At 44.7% G+C, this 16,622-nt stretch overlaps 1 protein-coding gene across 1 annotated transcript in view; it reads right to left on the bottom strand.

Moving 5' to 3' along the window:
- The window catches only part of megf11 (multiple EGF-like-domains 11), a 324,903-nt gene that overhangs the window by 115,494 nt on the left and 192,787 nt on the right, over positions 1–16,622 (bottom strand). The window contains exons 6-7 of the mRNA XM_045706373.1: positions 15,235–15,447; positions 12,772–12,946 (exon numbers count right to left, since the gene is read on the bottom strand). Coding sequence (XP_045562329.1) covers positions 12,772–12,946; positions 15,235–15,447 — 388 coding nt within the window. The remainder of the gene's footprint in view (positions 1–12,771; positions 12,947–15,234; positions 15,448–16,622) is intronic.

Below are 16,622 nucleotides of genomic sequence, written 5' to 3'. Positions count from 1 at the left end.
CTCCACTCCTCCATCCCTCCTCCCCTCCACTCCTCCATCACTCCTCCCCTCCACTCCTCCAACCCTCATCCCTCCACTCCTCCATCCCTCCTCCCCTCCACTCCTCCATCACTCCTCCCCTCCACTCCTCCATCCCTCCTCCCCTCCACTCCTCCATCACTCCTCCCCTCCACTCCTCCAACCCTCATCCCTCCACTCCTCCATCCCTCCTCCCCTCCACTCCTCCATCACTCCTCCCCTCCACTCCTCCCTCCCTCCTTCCCTCCACTCCGCCAGCCCTCCTTCCCTCCACTCCTCCATCCCTCCTTCCCTCCACTCCTCCATCCCTCCTCCCCTCCACTCCTCCATCACTCCTTCCCTCCACTCCTCCATCCCTCCTTCCCTCCACTCCTCCACTCCTCCTTCCCTCCTCCCTTCCACTACTCCATCCCTCCTTCCCTTCATCCCTCCTTCCCTCCACTCCTCCATCCCTCCTTCCCTCCACTCCTCCATCACTCCATCCCTCCTTCCCTTCATCCCTCCTTCCCTCCACTCCACTCCTCCACCCTCCTCTCCACTCCTCCATCACTCCATCCCTCCTTCCCTTCATCCCTCCTTCCCTCCACTCCTCCATCCCTCCTCCCCTCCACTCCTCCATCACTCCTTCCCTCCACTCCTCCACTCCTCCTTCCCTCCTCCCCTCCACTCCTCCATCACTCCATCCCTCCTTCCCTCCACTCCTCCTTCCCTCCTCCCCTCCACTTCTCCTTCCCTTCATCCCTCCATCCATCCTTCCCTTCAATCCCTCATCCCCTCCACTCCTCCTTCCCTCCACTCATCCATCCCTACATCCCTTCATCCCTCCACTCCTCCATCCCTCCCTCCTTCCCTTCATCCCTCCACCCGGTCCTCTCCTCTGTAGTCACACCAGGCCAGCGTCATTATAATTCCTCTGCTTTAAAATGGCTGAGCACAGCAGCACCTATAAAGATCTCTCTCTCTCTCTCTCTCTCTCTCTCTCTCTCTCTCTCTCTCTCGCTCTCGCTCTCTCCATCTCTCTCTCAGCCCTGATGATCATAGCCCTGTGTCTGTGGGTCCCCTCCCCTCCATCTCTCTCTCTCTCTCTCTCTCTCCCTCTCTCTCTCTCTCAGCCCTGATGATCATAGCCCTGTGTCTGTGGGTCCCCTCCCCTCCATCTCTCTCTCTCCTCTCTCTTCTCTGTCCTGAGTGACAGCTGACAGCATGATTTAGAGTACTAATTAGCGCCACAGAAGAGTCCTGTGTGTCTGGGGAGTCCCTCCTCGCTCCTACTCGCCCCTGAGCCTCCTCTGTGCCTCTCCTCACCGGGACTCTCTGCTCTCTGCTCTGCATGCCACGCGGCTGTCAGCTCAGCACTGTGTGTGTCCGCTCATCTTGACAGAGTTTAAACGGAGGAGAGGAAAGGACACTGGACGCCAGGGGCAGAACATGGTGCATCTTAAAGGGTCCCTCATCTTCCTCCTCCTCTCCCCTTCTTCCTCCTCTCCCTTTCCTCCTCCTCCTCTCCTCCTCCCTACTCCTCTCCTCCTCTCCCCTTCCTTCTCCTCTCCTCCTCTCCCCTTCATTCTTCTCTCCTCCTCCCCCCTCTCCCCTTCCTCCTCCTCTCCTCCTCCTCCCTCCTCTCTCCCTTCCCTCCGCGCCCTACATGAAAGCTTCGGTCTGGGAATGACATTTTTATCAATCAGTTCACAGTAGCCTTTGTTCTGTTCTCAAAATGATGGCTTTAATACTGCTAACAATGGCACTTCTACTCTGTTCCCATTGTTATCTAAGGGCTGAGAGGAGAGAGGGTGTGGTGATGGGGAGGAAGAGAAGGAGAAAGCAGAGGAAGATGAGAAGGAGGAGGAGGAGGAGGAGGGGGAGGAATAGGAGGAAGAAAGAAGAGGAGGGGGAAGAAGTGGAGGAGATGGTGGATGAGGAGGAGGAGGAGGTGGAAGAGAAGGAGGCTGGAAGAGGAGGAGGTAGAGGAGGAGAAGGTGGAGGTGGTGGAGGTAGAGGAGAAGGAGGTGGAAGAGAAGGAGGTGGAAGAGGAGGAGGTGGAGAAAGAGGAGGAGGAGGAGGAGGAGGAGAAGGAGGAGGTGGAAGAGGAGGTGGAGGAGAACGAGGAGGAGGAGGAGGAGGAGAAGGAGGAGAAGGAGGAGATGGAAGAGGAGGAGGTGGAGAAAGAGGAGGAGGTGGTGAAGGAGGAGAAGGAGGAGAAGGAGGTGGAAGAGGAGGAGGTAGAGGAGGAGGAGGTGGAGGTGGTGGAGGTAGAGGAGAAGGAGGTGGAAGAGAAGGAGGTGGAAGAGGAGGAGGTGGAGAAAGAGGAGGAGGAGGAGGAGGAGGAGGAGAAGGAGGAGGTGGAAGAGGAGGAGGTGGAGAAAGAGGAGGAGGTGGTGAAGGAGGAGAAGGTGGAGGAGAAGGAGGTGGAGGAGAAAGAGGAGGCTGAGGAGAAGTAGGAGAAGGTGGAGGAGAAGGAGGAGGTGGAAGAGGAGGAGGTGGAGAAAGAGGAGGAGGTGGTGAAGGAGGTAGAGGAGGAGGAGAAGGAGGTTTCCCTGTTGTCATGGCAACGGGTCACAAATCTTGCTGCTGTGATGGCACACTGTGGTATTTCACTTAACAGATATGGGAGTTTATCAAAATTGGATTTGTTTTCTAATTCTTTGTGGATCTGTGTAATCTGAGGGAATATGTGTCTCTAATATGGTCATACATTTGGCAGGAGGTTAGGAAGTGCAGCTCAGTTTCCACCTCATTTTGTGGGCAGTGTGCACATAGCCTGTCTTCTCTTGAGACCTTTCTCAATAGCAAGGCTATGCTCACTGAGTCTGTACATAGTCAAAGCTTTCCTTCAGTTTGGGTCAGTCACAGTGGTCAGGTATTCTGCCACTGTGTCCTCTCTGTTTAGGGACAAATAGCATTCTAGTTCGCTCTGTTTTTTTTGTTAATTCTTTCCAATGTGTCAAGTAATTATATTTTTGTTTTCTCATGATTTGGTTGGGGCTAATTGTGTTTCTGTCCTGGGGCTCTGTGGGGTCTGTTTGTGAACAGAGCCCCAGGACCAGCTTGCTTAGGGGACTCTTCTCCAGGTTCATCTCTCTGTAGGTGATGGCTTTGTTATGGAAGGTTTGGGAATCGCTTCCTTTTAGGTGGTTGTAGAATTTAACGGCTCTTTTCTGGATTTTGATCATTAGCGGGTATCGGCCTAATTCGGCTCTGCATGAGTTATTTGGTATTTTACGTTATTTTTGCAGAATTCTGCATGCAGAGTCTCAATTTGGTGTTTGTGTTATTTTGTGAATTCTTGGTTGGTGAGCGGACCCCAGACCTCACAACCATAAAGGGCAATGGGTTCTATAACTGATTCAAGTATTTTTAGCCAGATCCTAATTGGTATGTTGAATTTTATGTTCCTTTTGATGGCGTAGAAGGCCCTTCTTGCCTTGTCTCTCAGATCGTTCACAGCTCTGTGGAAGTTACACGTGGTGCTGATGTTTAGGTCGAGGTATGTACAGTCTGTTGTGTGCTCCAGGGCAACGATGTCTAGATGGAATTTGTATTCGTGATCCTGGCAACTGGACCTTTTTTGGAACACCATTATTTTTGTCTTACTGAGATTTACTGTCTGACAGGTCTGACAGAATCTGTGCAGAAGATCTAGGTGCTGCTGTAGGCCCTCCTTGGTTGGTGACAGAAGAACCAGATCATCAGCAAACAGTAGACATTTGACTTCAGATTCTAGTAGGGTGAGACCGGGTGCTGCAGACTGTTCTAGTGCCCTCACCAATTCGTTGATATATATGTTGAAGAGGGTGGGGCTCAAGCTGCATCCCTGTCTCACCCCACGGCCCTGTGGAAAGAAATGTGAGTGTTTTTTGCCTATTTTAACCGCGCACTTGTTGTTTGTGTACATGGATTTTATAATATTGTATGTTTTCCCCCAACACCACTTTTCATCGATTTGTATAGCAATTTAACTTGCAGATAAAACCATCACAATACTGAGAGTGTTTACGTTTCTACAAGGATTTGGGTGTTTTTGGAGCATTTGTTCATGTTTTTTCAGGGCCCCCACAATGAGGAAGTGATACATTTGAACATCTTGGCCATGTTCTGTTATAATCTCCACCCGGCACAGCCAGAAGAGGACTGGCCACCCCTCATAGCCTGGTTCCTCTCTAGGTTTCTTCCTAGGTTTTGGCCTTTCTAGGGAGTTTTTCCTAGTCACCTTGCTTCTACACCTGCATTGATTGCTGTTTGGGGTTTTAGGCTGGGTTTCTGTAACATCACTTTGAGATATCAGCTGATGTAAGAAGGGCTATATAAATACATTTTGATTTGATTCACTGTTTGGGGTAAGTTTAACAAAAACAAGTGAAATCACATAAAAGTTGTCTGGACTTTTCTATAATATACATATAACCTGCCCATCAAACATAGAGATTTGGTTGTAAAGAAAGAACTCAATACTACTGACCTAGTGATTGGTTTAGTGATTGGTTTAGTGATTGGTTTAGTGATTGGTTTAGTGATTGGTTTAGTGATTGGTTTAGTGATTGGCCTAGTGATTGGCCTAAATGATTGGTTTAGTGATTGGCCTAGTGATTGGTTTAGTGATTGGTTTAGTGATTGACCTAGTGATTGGCCTAGTGATTGGTTTAGTGATTGGTTTAGTGATTGGTTTAGTGATTGGTTTAGTGATTGGTTTAGCCACTCAGGGACTATAGTGCTTCCCTTTTTTATTTATTAATTAAAAAAAAGGTTTTATTTTAATATCCGAAACATATAATATACTTGCAGTGAAGCCGCTCAACAGCTACATCATACCAGTCATCCAACAGACTCCCATTCAGAGAGACACACAGAAGCATCCAGGGTCAATGCCCTGCTCAAGGGTTCGTTGACAGATCTCCCACCAGGCCAAAAAACATGAACCCTGAACCCTCCAAGATCCCCCCCCACAGTTCCCCAATAGCTGCTCCCTCAACCCTCCAAGATCCCTCCCACAGTTGCCCAATAGCTGTTCCTCAACCCTCCAAGATCCTCCCACAGTTCCCCAATAGCTGTCCCTAAACCCTCCAAGATCCCCCCCACAGTTCCCCAATAGCTGTTCCTCAACCCTCCAAGATCCCCCCCACAGTTCCCCAATAGCTGTTCCTCAACCCTCCAAGATCCCCCCACAGTTCCCCAATAGCTGCTCCCTCAACCCTCCAAGATCCCCCCACAGTTCCCCAATAGCTGTCCCTCAACCATCCAAGATCCCTCCCACAGTTCCCCAATAGCTGTTCCTCAACCCTCCAGGATCCCCCCCACAGTTCCCCAATAGCTGCTCCCTCAACCCTCCAAGATCCCTCCCACAGTTCCCCAATAGCTGTTCCTCAACCCTCCAGGATCCCCCCCACAGTTCCCCAATAGCTGCTCCCTCAACCCTCCAAGATCCCTCCCACAGTTCCCCAATAGCTGTCCCTCAACCCTCCAAGATCCCTCCCACAGTTCCCCAATAGCTGTTCCTCAACCCTCCAGGATCCCCCCCACAGTTCCCCAATAGCTGCTCCCTCAACCCTCCAAGATCCCCCCCACAGTTCCCCAATAGCTGCTCCCTCAACCCTCCAAGATCCCCCCACAGTTCCCCAATAGCTGCTCCCTCAACCCTCCAAGATCCCCCAATAGCTGTTCCTCAACCCTCCAATATCCCCCCAATAGCTGCTCCCTCAACCCTCCAAGATCCCCCCACAGTTCCCCAATAGCTGCTCCCTCAACCCTCGAGGATCCCCCACAGTTCCCCAATAGCTGCTCCCTCAACCCTCGAGGATCCCCCCACAGTTCCCCAATAGCTGCTCCCTCAACCCTCCAGGATCCCCCCACAGTTCCCCAATAGCTGCCCCCTCAACCCTCCAAGATCCCCCCCACAGTTCCCCAATAGCTGCTCCCTCAACCCTCCAAGATCCCCCCCACAGTTCCCCAATAGCTGCTCCCTCAACCCTCCGAGATCCCCCCACAGTTCCCCAATAGCTGCTCCCTCAACCCTCCGAGATCCCCCCACAGTTCCCCAATAGCTGCTCCCTCAACCCTCCAAGATCCCCCCACAGATCCCCAATAGCTGCTCCCTCAACCCTCCAAGATCCCCCAACAGTTCCCCAATAGCTGCTCCCTCAACCCTCCAAGATCCCCCCACAGTTCCCCAATAGCTGCTCCCTCAACCCTCCAAGATCCCCCCACAGTTCCCCAATAGCTGCTCCCTCAACCCTCCAAGATCCCCCCACAGTTCCCCAATAGCTGCTCCCTCAACCCTCCAAGATCCCCCCACAGTTCCCCAATAGCTGCTCCCTCAACCCTCCAAGATCCCCCCCACAGTTCCCCAATAGCTGCTCCCTCAACCCTCCAAGATCCCCCCACAGTTCCCCAATAGCTGCTCCCTCAACCCTCCAAGATCCCCCCCACAGTTCCCCAATAGCTGCCTCCTCAACCCTCCAAGATCCCCCCACAGTTCCCCAATAGCTGCTCCCTCAACCCTCCAAGATCCCCCCCACAGTTCCCCAATAGCTGCTCCCTCAACCCTCCAAGATCCCCTCCACAGTTCCCCAATAGCTGCTCCCTCAACCCTCCAAGATCCCCCCCACAGTTCCCCAATAGCTGCTCCCTCAACCCTCTAAGATCCCCCCCACAGATCCCCAATAGCTGCCTCCTCAACCCTCCAAGACCCCCCCCACAGTTCCCCAATAGCTGTCCCTCAACCCTCCAAGATCCCCCCACAGTTCCCCAATAGCTGCTCCCTCAACCCTCCAAGATCCCCCCACAGATCCCCAATAGCTGCTCCCTCAACCCTCCAAGATCCCCAACAGTTCCCCAATAGCTGCTCCCTCAACCATTCGAGACCCCTCCACCGCCCCCCCCCCGCAAGAAGAAAAATAAAAAATACTATTATATTCCCCAAGAACCCCCATAATGCACCAACAACCAAGAGAATGAACTAAAGAGAAAAAAGGAAATTACATAAGAAAACGGCAAACAACAATGCAAATGTTTTTTTAATTTTTTATAAATAAATACATTTAAAACCTCAACATCAAGGACAACTGAAATCATAACAGCAACGCCGACTGTATATGTTTGTGTGCATGTCTGGCACTATTACATGTATGTGTGTGTTCTTGTATGTGTTTATTTGAATGAGAGTGTGTGTATATGCATGTGTACAAACACCTGCACGGCATCAGCCTCGGGCAAACCGGCATTAGTTGTAAAAACACTGCCACTCAGTGTCATTCAAATGTACTTTTTATTATGTTTTATTTATTTATTTACTTTTATCTTTGACCATCATTCTATCTCCCACACAGCAACTCCACACCCACTTGTCTCCAATTCCACATGCCAACCCTCAGCTTCCCTCAGCCCATCCCATCTGTCTCTGCTGGCCACTCACTTCAGGTTTCAACCCATACCAACCCTCAGCTTCCCTCAGCCCATCCCATCTCTCTCTGCTGGCCACCCACTTCGGATTTCTACGCAACACATATCTTTCAACTATGCTGTGATGTTTAACGTACAATTTCAATCTATCTAATCGAATAATAGAACCAACAGATTGCGAGTTGAAGATAAATACTTTTACTAAGAGTATTAGTATATTAGTAATTGACTGACCCGGTCTCTCCAGATCTCCTAACAGTGCTATTTCTAGGGTCAATTTTAGATTTTCAGCATTTTCAGCCATTACTGAACCTGAGGAGACCAGAAACAGGCTACCTGAGAGCAATACCAAAATAAATGGTCTATTGATTCTGTAACCTCACAACAAATTCTGCAGAGCTTCAATGATTTTATGCCCCAAATATTCAAAATTTTGTTGGTGGCAAGAATTATATATAATCATTTTAGCTGAAAAGTCTTTTATCTTGCATTGTTTTATATATCAACTCATACACCCTGTACCATGGAATCGATACATCAAAAATCTCTTCCCAACTATTTTGCAGTCTGTATGGCACAGTTGTCAACATCCTGGTCCTCAAATAAAACTGGTATACTTACCTATTTATGCTATTTTTATTCCTCCGCCAGTTTTGATCCTTTATATTGGGCAGACAGACCAGTTCCCTACATCCTGCCGCTGCCACCTGCCTCCTCCATTTTTGGGGTAGTGCTGTAATCAATTGGTTGTACTCTTGGATTGAGCAGACCTTTCCGTACAATTCTGATAACTCCATGAAGGACATAACTCTACCATTACAATTTACAGTATCATTTAACTTCTCTAGGGTAGGGGGCAGTATTTTGACGTCCGGATGAAAAGTGTGCCCGTAGTAAACTGCCTGCTACCCAGACCCAGAAACTAAGATATGCATATGATTAGTAGATTTGGATAGAACACACTCTGAAGCTTCCAAAACTGTTTGAATGATGTCTGTGAGTATAACAGAACTCATATGGCAGGCAAAAACCTGAGATAAATCCAACCAGGAAGTTGAAAATCTGAGGCTTGTAGTTTTTTTTTATTAATTCCCTTTTCAAACTACAGTGACGGAAGAGAATGAGAATTACAGTCATTTCAACCAGGTGTCTGGCTGAGTGCCATTAGATCGTTCATGCGCATGGCCGTCAGCGCGAGGTGCTTTCTTTTTCCTTTCTGAAGACAAAGGATTTGTCCGGTTGGAATATTATCGAAGATGTATGATAAAAAACATCCTAAAGATTGATGCTATACATCGTTTGACATGTTTCTACAAACTGTAGTATAACTTTTTGGACTTTTCGTCTCAACAAAATGCGCGAGCATGGCGCATTTGGATAACTCGTCTGAACGCGCAAACAAAACTGAGTTATTTGGATATTAATATGGACATTATCGAAACAAAACAAACATTTATGGTGGAACTGGGATTCCTGGGAGTGCATTCCGATGAAGATCATCAAAGGTAAGTGAATATTTATAACACTATTTCTGACTTTTTTTGACTCCAACATGGCGCCTTTCTATAATGGCGGTTGTTGTTGTCTGAGCGCCGTACTCAGATTATTGCAAAGTGTGCTTTCCCCGTGAAGCTTTTTTTGAAATCTGTCACAGCGGTTGCATTAAGGAGGTGTTCATCTATAATTCTTTCAATAACTGTTCTATATTTTATCAACGTTTATGATGAGTATTTCTGTAAATTGATGTTCTCATTCACCGGAGGTTTTGGGAGGCAAAACATTTCTGAACCTTACACGCCAATGTAAAATGGTTTTTTTGGATATAAATATGAACTTGATCGAGCAAAACATACATGTATTGTGTAACATGAAGTCCTATGAGTGCCATCTGATGAAAATCATCAAAGGTTAGTGATTAATTTTAGCTGTATTTCTGGTTTTTGTGACGCCTCTCCTTGCTTGGAAAATGGCTGTGTTTTTTCTTGTTTACGTGCTGTCCTAACATAATCTAATATTATGCTTTCGCCGTAAATCCTTTTTGAAATCGGACACTGTGGTTAGATTAAGGAGAATTTTATCTTTAAAATGGTGTATAATAGTTCTATGTTTGAGAAATTTGAATTATGAGATTTTCGTTGTTTTGAATTTGGCGCTCTGCTATTTCACTGGCTGTTGAATAGTGTGTCCCGCAGGTGTACATACCCAAGAGAGGTTAAGAACAAAATACCCTTTTCAAACATCTTTTTCATGAATACAGGTATTTTATCAACCAGCACATTTGCATTCAGCCATAATATTTGTTGTAATATTTGTTCCATCTTTTCAGGGGCATGAAATTGAAATTGTAGCCAGCTCTGCAATGCTTGTTTGAAAAAGAGAGATACTTTGAAAAAAGTATCATTTTCAATTAATCGAGAGACATGGCAATCTGCACAAAGGCAAAAAGGCAATTTTTTAACAATGGATGAGCTTTTCTTGTTAATCTACTTGAGAACCATTTAGGGTTCAAGTAAAACTTTTTGAATAAGTGAATCTTTTAGAGAGAGGTTTAGTGCTTTTATATTTAATAATCTCAACCCACCCAGTTCATATTCAGTATATAGATAGGCACGTTTTATTTTGTCTGGTTTAGCGTCCCAGATAAAGTTAAATATTTTTTGCTCATATGATTTGAAAAACGAATAATCAGGAGTAGGCAGCGCCATAAGTAAGTGAGTAAACTGAGATATGACGAAGGAGTTAATCAGGGCAATTTTTCCATAAATAGACAGGTATTTACCTCCATGGTTGCAGGATCTTGTCTATTTTTACAAGTTTTCTATTGAAAATTCATTGTGGAGAGCTTATTTATATCTTTGTGATATGAATACCGAGTATGTCTACTTCACCATCAGCCCATTTTATAGGTAAACTGCAGGGTAATGTAAAAGTTGTATTTTTTAAAGATCCAATACGTAATATTGTATCCCTTATCATAATTAGGTTTTAGTCCAGAGAGTACAGAAAAGTATTCTAGATCTTCAATGAGATATTGCAGGGATCTAGCTTACGGACTTAATATAAAACTTGAGTCATCGGCATACATGGACACCTTTGTTTTTAAGCCTTGGATTTCTAATCCTCTAATGTTGTTATTGGATCTGATTTTAATAGCTAGCATTTCGATGGCCATAACGAATAGATATGGTGACAGCGGACACCCTTGTTTAACTCCTCTTGACAAGTCAAAACTCTCTGAGAAGTAGCCGTTGTTCACTATTTTACACCTGGGGTTGCTATACATTATTTTTAACCATTTTATAAGAGAATTACAAAAATGGAAAAAATCCAGGCATTTATAAATAAAATTCAGTCTTACTTTATCAAATGCCCTTTCAAAATCCACTATAAATACCAGTCCTGGCTGCTTAGATGTTTCATGATGTTCTATTATTTCTAGTAGTTGTCGTATATTATCTCCAATGTATTGTACATGTAAAAAAAACTGTCTGATCAGGATGAACAATACCTGGTAAAACCCTTTTAATTCTTAGTGCTATACATTTCGCTAGTATTTTTACATCACATTTTTTTTTTTTTTTTTCCCGCCCACCACCTTTTTAAACCCCGCTCTCCACTAGCTACCGGAACATTGAAGTGTAAGGGGCCTCCAGTTTTTTAGCTAGACTGGGTCTTTATATTTGCCATCTGGGTCTTGTTTTAATAATAGAGAAATCAGTCCTTCCTGCTGAGTACCTGACAGACTACTATTTCTATAGGAGTAGTTAAAACAATCTAACAATGGAGCTTTTAGTATATCAAAAAACTACTTGATATACCTCTACCGGTATGCCATCAAGCCCTGGGGTTTTTCCCCAGACTGAAAGGATTTAATAGCCTCAAAAAGTTATTCCTCTGTAATTTGACCTCCGCACTGATCTTTCTGTACATTTGTTAATTTTCCATTTTTTATATTATTTGGAAAGAATTCCTTACCATAATCTTCATTCAGTGGGAGAGGATGAGACGGAAAAGAGAACATCTGCCTAAAATAATTAGCTTCCTCTTTTAAAATATAATTCGGTGAATCATAGATGTCTCCGTCTTCAGCAATGAGTTTCTTTTTTGTTAGCGTTCCTGTGTTGGAGATTCAGGAAGAATTTTGTTAATTTTTCTCCATATTCCATCCAGTTTGCGTTATTTTTTGTAATAGATTACATTAGATCGTTCTTGAATAAGTTCCTCAAGTTCTTTTTGTTTTTCCTCTAACTTATTTTGTATCTCTGTAGTATCGTTTTTATTGCCATCTACCTGTACTATTAGTTCATATAGTTCCCTTGTTAGTATTGTCTCTTTAGCCAGAAACTGCTTTTTTATTATTGATGAATTTTGAATTGAATGACCTCTGAAGGTACATTTAAAGGTATCCCAAACAATAAGGGGATTTTCTGAACCAATATTAAACTGGAAAAATTCATTTATATATCTATTTTTTTATCTTAGTTAAAAATAAGTTGTCCTCCACTAAACTTTGATTAAATTTCCAATATCCCCGTCCACGTGTAAAATCTATGAGAGTTATGTGAAGGCCAATTAGATGATGATCCGATTGCATTCTGTCTCCTATTAAAACTTTTTTTAACCTTTGATGCAAGAGAGACAGAGACAAGAAAGTAGTCAAGATGACCAGCTTGATTAAGTCTCCTCCATGTATATCTGATTATGTTTTTTTTTTTTGTCTACAAATATCCACTATTTCTAATGTGTCCATAATATTTGTGATTTCCTTAAGGGCACGGTGATGATAGTTTGTAGAGTGATTACCTTTACTGTCCATTGAGGTACTTAACACTGTGTTATAGTCTCCTACCGTAATGATTTGATAATTTGTTTCCTGTAAATTCAATAAATTGGTATAAATGTTTTCGAAGAAGTATGGATCATCCTGATTTGGACCATATAGATTAATGAGCCAAATCTTTTTTTCGTTCACTTTCATATTCAAAATGATCCACTATAGTGCTTTCCTATCGGCTTAGCCACTCAGGGACCTGGGACTATAGTGCTTTCCTATTGGCTTAGCCACTCAGGGACCTGGGACTATAGTGCTTTCCTATTGGCTTACCCACAGGGACCCAGATTAGTGCACTGCAGTTGTTTTAGCCAATCAGAGACACTGGGACTATAGTGCTTTCCTATTGGCTTAGCCACAGGGACCCAGATTAGTGCTCTGCAGTTGTTTAAGCCAATCAGAGACACTGGGACTATAGTGCTCATCTATTGGGTAATTGATTTGTGCTACTGGATAGCTAATTGTTCAATCAAAAAGGAGGTCAGCACACCTAGTGGACGCCCTCTGGAAGAAGAAGAAGAAGAACTCACCATGTAACCAGGGGCACAGACGCAGGCCCCAGTGACTCCGTGACAGTCAGCCCCGTGGGAACAGCTGCATGGCAACCTGCATCCGTCGCCGTGGTAACCAGGTGGACAGGTCTCGTTGCAGTAGAGCCCCGCCCATCCTGCTGTACAGGTGCACTCACCTGACAGGGGGTGACAGCTAGAGCAGAATCAATAAATCAAATCAATCAATCAATCAACCAATCTAATTAATCAATCACTCAATCAATCAATCAATCGACCAACCAATCTAATTAATCAATCAACAATCAATCAACCAACCAATCTAATTAATCAATCAACAATCAATCAACCAACCAATCTAATTAATCAATCAATCAACCAAACAATCGAATTAATCAATCAACCAACCAACCAATCTAATTAATCAATGAACAACCAACCAACCAACCTAATTAATCAATCAACAATCAATCATTCAGTCAATCAGTCGTTTAGTCAATCAGTAAAATGGTATCTATAAAGCCCTTTTTACATCAAGCAAACAGAACCACAGTAGGCCATGGTGAGAAATCTACAGAGAGAGTGAAACAGCTAGCCCTAAGCCGACATCCATCCATCCATCCATCCATCCATCCATCCATCCATCCATCCATCCATCCATCCATCCATCCATCCATCCATCCATCCATCCATCCATCCATCCATTCAGCATCAACTCTAAGATGATCTTTCTGTTCCACCAGCATCAGACTCTAATGATGATCTTTCTGTTCCAGGACCAGCATCAGACTCTAATGATGATCTTTCTGTTCCAGGACCAGCATCAGACTCTAATGATGATCTTTCTGTTCCAGGACCAGCATCAGACTCTAATGATGATCTTTCTGTTCCAGGACCAGCATCAGACTCTAATGATGATCTTTCTGTTCCAGGACCAGCATCAGACTCTAATGATGATCTCACTGTTCCAGGACCAGCATCAGACTCTTATGATGATCTTACTGTTCCAGGACCAGCATCAGACTCTAATGATGATCTCACTGTTCCAGGACCAGCATCAGACTCTAATGATGATCTTTCTGTTCCAGGACCAGCATCAGACTCTGATGATCTTTCTGTTCCAGGACCAGCATCAGACTCTAATGATGATCTCACTGTTCCAGGACCAGCATCAGACTCTGATGATCTTTCTGTTCCAGGACCAGCATCAGACTCTGATGATGATCTTTCTGTTCCAGGACCAGCATCAGACTCTGATGATGATCTCACTGTTCCAGGACCAGCATCAGACTCTGATGATCTTACTGTTTCAGGACCAGCATCAGACTCTGATGATCTTACTGTTCCAGGACCAGCATCAGACTCTGATGATCTTACTGTTCCAGGACCAGCATCAGACTCTAATGATGATCTTACTGTTCCAGGACCAGCATCAGACTCTGATGATCTTACTGTTCCAGGACCAGCATCAGACTCTAATGATGATCTTACTGTTCCAGGACCAGCATCAGACTCTGATGATCTTTCTGTTCCAGGACCAGCATCAGAGCATTAGCGCTTCAATTCACCAACATTTCTGTTATTTTTCATTTTTTAAATAGATCCTGAAGAAGGCACAGTGAAGCCGAAAACATTGGTGATTTACCCAATAAAATACCGGGAGTTTATATATGGAGTGTGCGACTCTCTTTATATTTATTATTTATAGTTTATATTTTGAATTTTTTTAAAACAACTAATTGACAAACATCGGTTCAATTATTTGAATTCCATTTCGTTAGGTTTTTTTCTGTGAGTTCAATGCGCACATTTTTCAGTTTCTCTAGAGATAAATCAGATCCAGCCTGAACTGTGTGATGTAGTAGGGAGTCGTAGTTTCTCTAGAGATAAATCAGACCCAGACTGAGTAGTAGGGAGTTGTAGTTTCTCTAGAGATAAATCACATCCAGCCTAAACTGTGCGATGTAGTAGGGAGTTGTAGTTTCTCTAGAGATAAATCAGACCCAGACTGAACTGTGTGATGTAGTAGGGAGTTGTAGTTTCTCTAGAGATAAATCAGACCCAGACTGAGTAGTAGGGAGTTGTAGTTTCTCTAGAGATAAATCAGACCCAGACTGAACTGTGTGATGTAGTAGGGAGTTGTAGTTTCTCTAGAGATTAATCAGATCCAGCCTGAACTGTGTGATGTAGTAGGGAGTTGTAGTTTCTCTAGAGATAAATCAGATCCAGCCTGAACTGTGTGATGTAGTAGGGAGTTGTAGTTTCCAACAGGCCAATATTCTACCATAGTTTAGCGTAGGAAACGTGATAATTAACTACAATGACCATAATCCATTTCGCGCCTGCTTAAAACTTGTCCGGTCTGTGTGGAGAAGAGAGAACTTTCGATCGATAGAGATAGAAATCAGTTGCTTCGCGAGCTTGAAAAGACATGATCTAAGTCAGGTGTAGTCAGTCATTATATCTGTATAAGGTGCCACGTACCTGACAGTGTTGGAGGCATTACAGGGGCAGTACTTGTCACAGATGAGTCCGTACAGGCCCGGGGGACAGAACCTCTCCTGACACTGAGGTCCTTTAAAACCTGTGTCGCAGAGACACGCCCCGTTGATATGGTAACACTTAGCACCATTCCGACAGTCACAACGCAGGCTGCACTGAGGACCGTACCACCCCGCCGGGCACTCCTCCTGGCATCTAGAGAGGAGAGGAAGGGGAGAGAGAGAGAGAGAGAGAGAGAGAGAGAGAGAGACAGAGAGAGAGAGAGAGAGACAGAGAGAGAGAGAGACAGAGAGAGAGAGAGAGAGAGAGAGAGAGAGAGAGAGAGAGAGAGAGAGAGAGAGAGACAGAGAGAGAGAGAGAGAGAGAGAGAGAGAGAGACAGAGAGAGAGAGAGAGAGAGAGAGAGAGGGAGAGAGAGAGAAACAGAGACAGAGAGAAACAGAGACAGAGAGAGACAGAGAGAGAGAGAGAGACAGAGAGAGAGAGAGAGAGAGAGAGAGAGAGAGAGAGAGAGAGAGAGAGAGAGAGAGAGAGAGAGAGAGAGAGAGAGACAGAGAGAGACAGAGAGAGACAGAGAGAGACAGAGAGAGTTAGTGATAGTCACACCCTCAGCCTGCACTAAGGGCCTTTGGACCGTACCAGGTACTCTTCCTGGCATCTATAGAGAATAACAATAGTACTATAGTGGTAAAAGTCCAGCCCCTAAAATTTCTTAGGGCAAGGCCTCCTTTTTTTTTATCCACTTCCTGTCTGAATGACATTCCCAAAGTAAACTGCCTGTTGCTCAGGCCCTGAAGCTAGGATATGCATATAATTGGTACCATTGGAAAGGAAACACTTTGAAGTTTGTGGAAATAATTAAAATCATTTTGGAGAATATAACACAATATATATGGTAGGAGGAAATCCAAAGAATAACCAACCGGAATTTTTTTGTTTTTGACAGACCATCCTCTTAGATATGCAAGAGAAAGATCATATTGAGAATTAGCTCCCTGGATGCAATTCCTCTGGCTTCCACAGGGTGTCAGCAGTCTATGTTCAAGGTTTCAGGCTTGTAACTTCAAAAACGAATAAGAAATATACGTTTTAGTAGAAGGACACAGTCTTGGAAATTGGTGTTTGTGCGCGCATGATAAGGATTAACAATAGTCCTTTAGTGGTAAACGTCCAGCCCCTATAAGACTCAATGACCTAACTGGATTGCAGAGCCTGTAAATATTCAGACCCCACACTGAGATGTTTACAGACAGACAGACTACATTATTCAGAGGGTAGTCCCCCTGCTGCATCTTAGGCTGAGATGTTTACAGACAGACAGACTACATTATTCAGAGGGTAGTCCCCCTGCTGCATCTTAGGCTGAGATGT

The sequence above is a fragment of the Salmo salar genome, chromosome ssa23, assembly GCF_905237065.1.
Source record: "Salmo salar chromosome ssa23, Ssal_v3.1, whole genome shotgun sequence".
Taxonomy (NCBI): domain Eukaryota; kingdom Metazoa; phylum Chordata; class Actinopteri; order Salmoniformes; family Salmonidae; genus Salmo; species Salmo salar.
Note: the sequence above shows the minus strand (reverse complement) of the source record. Positions and strands in the feature narration are given on the sequence as shown.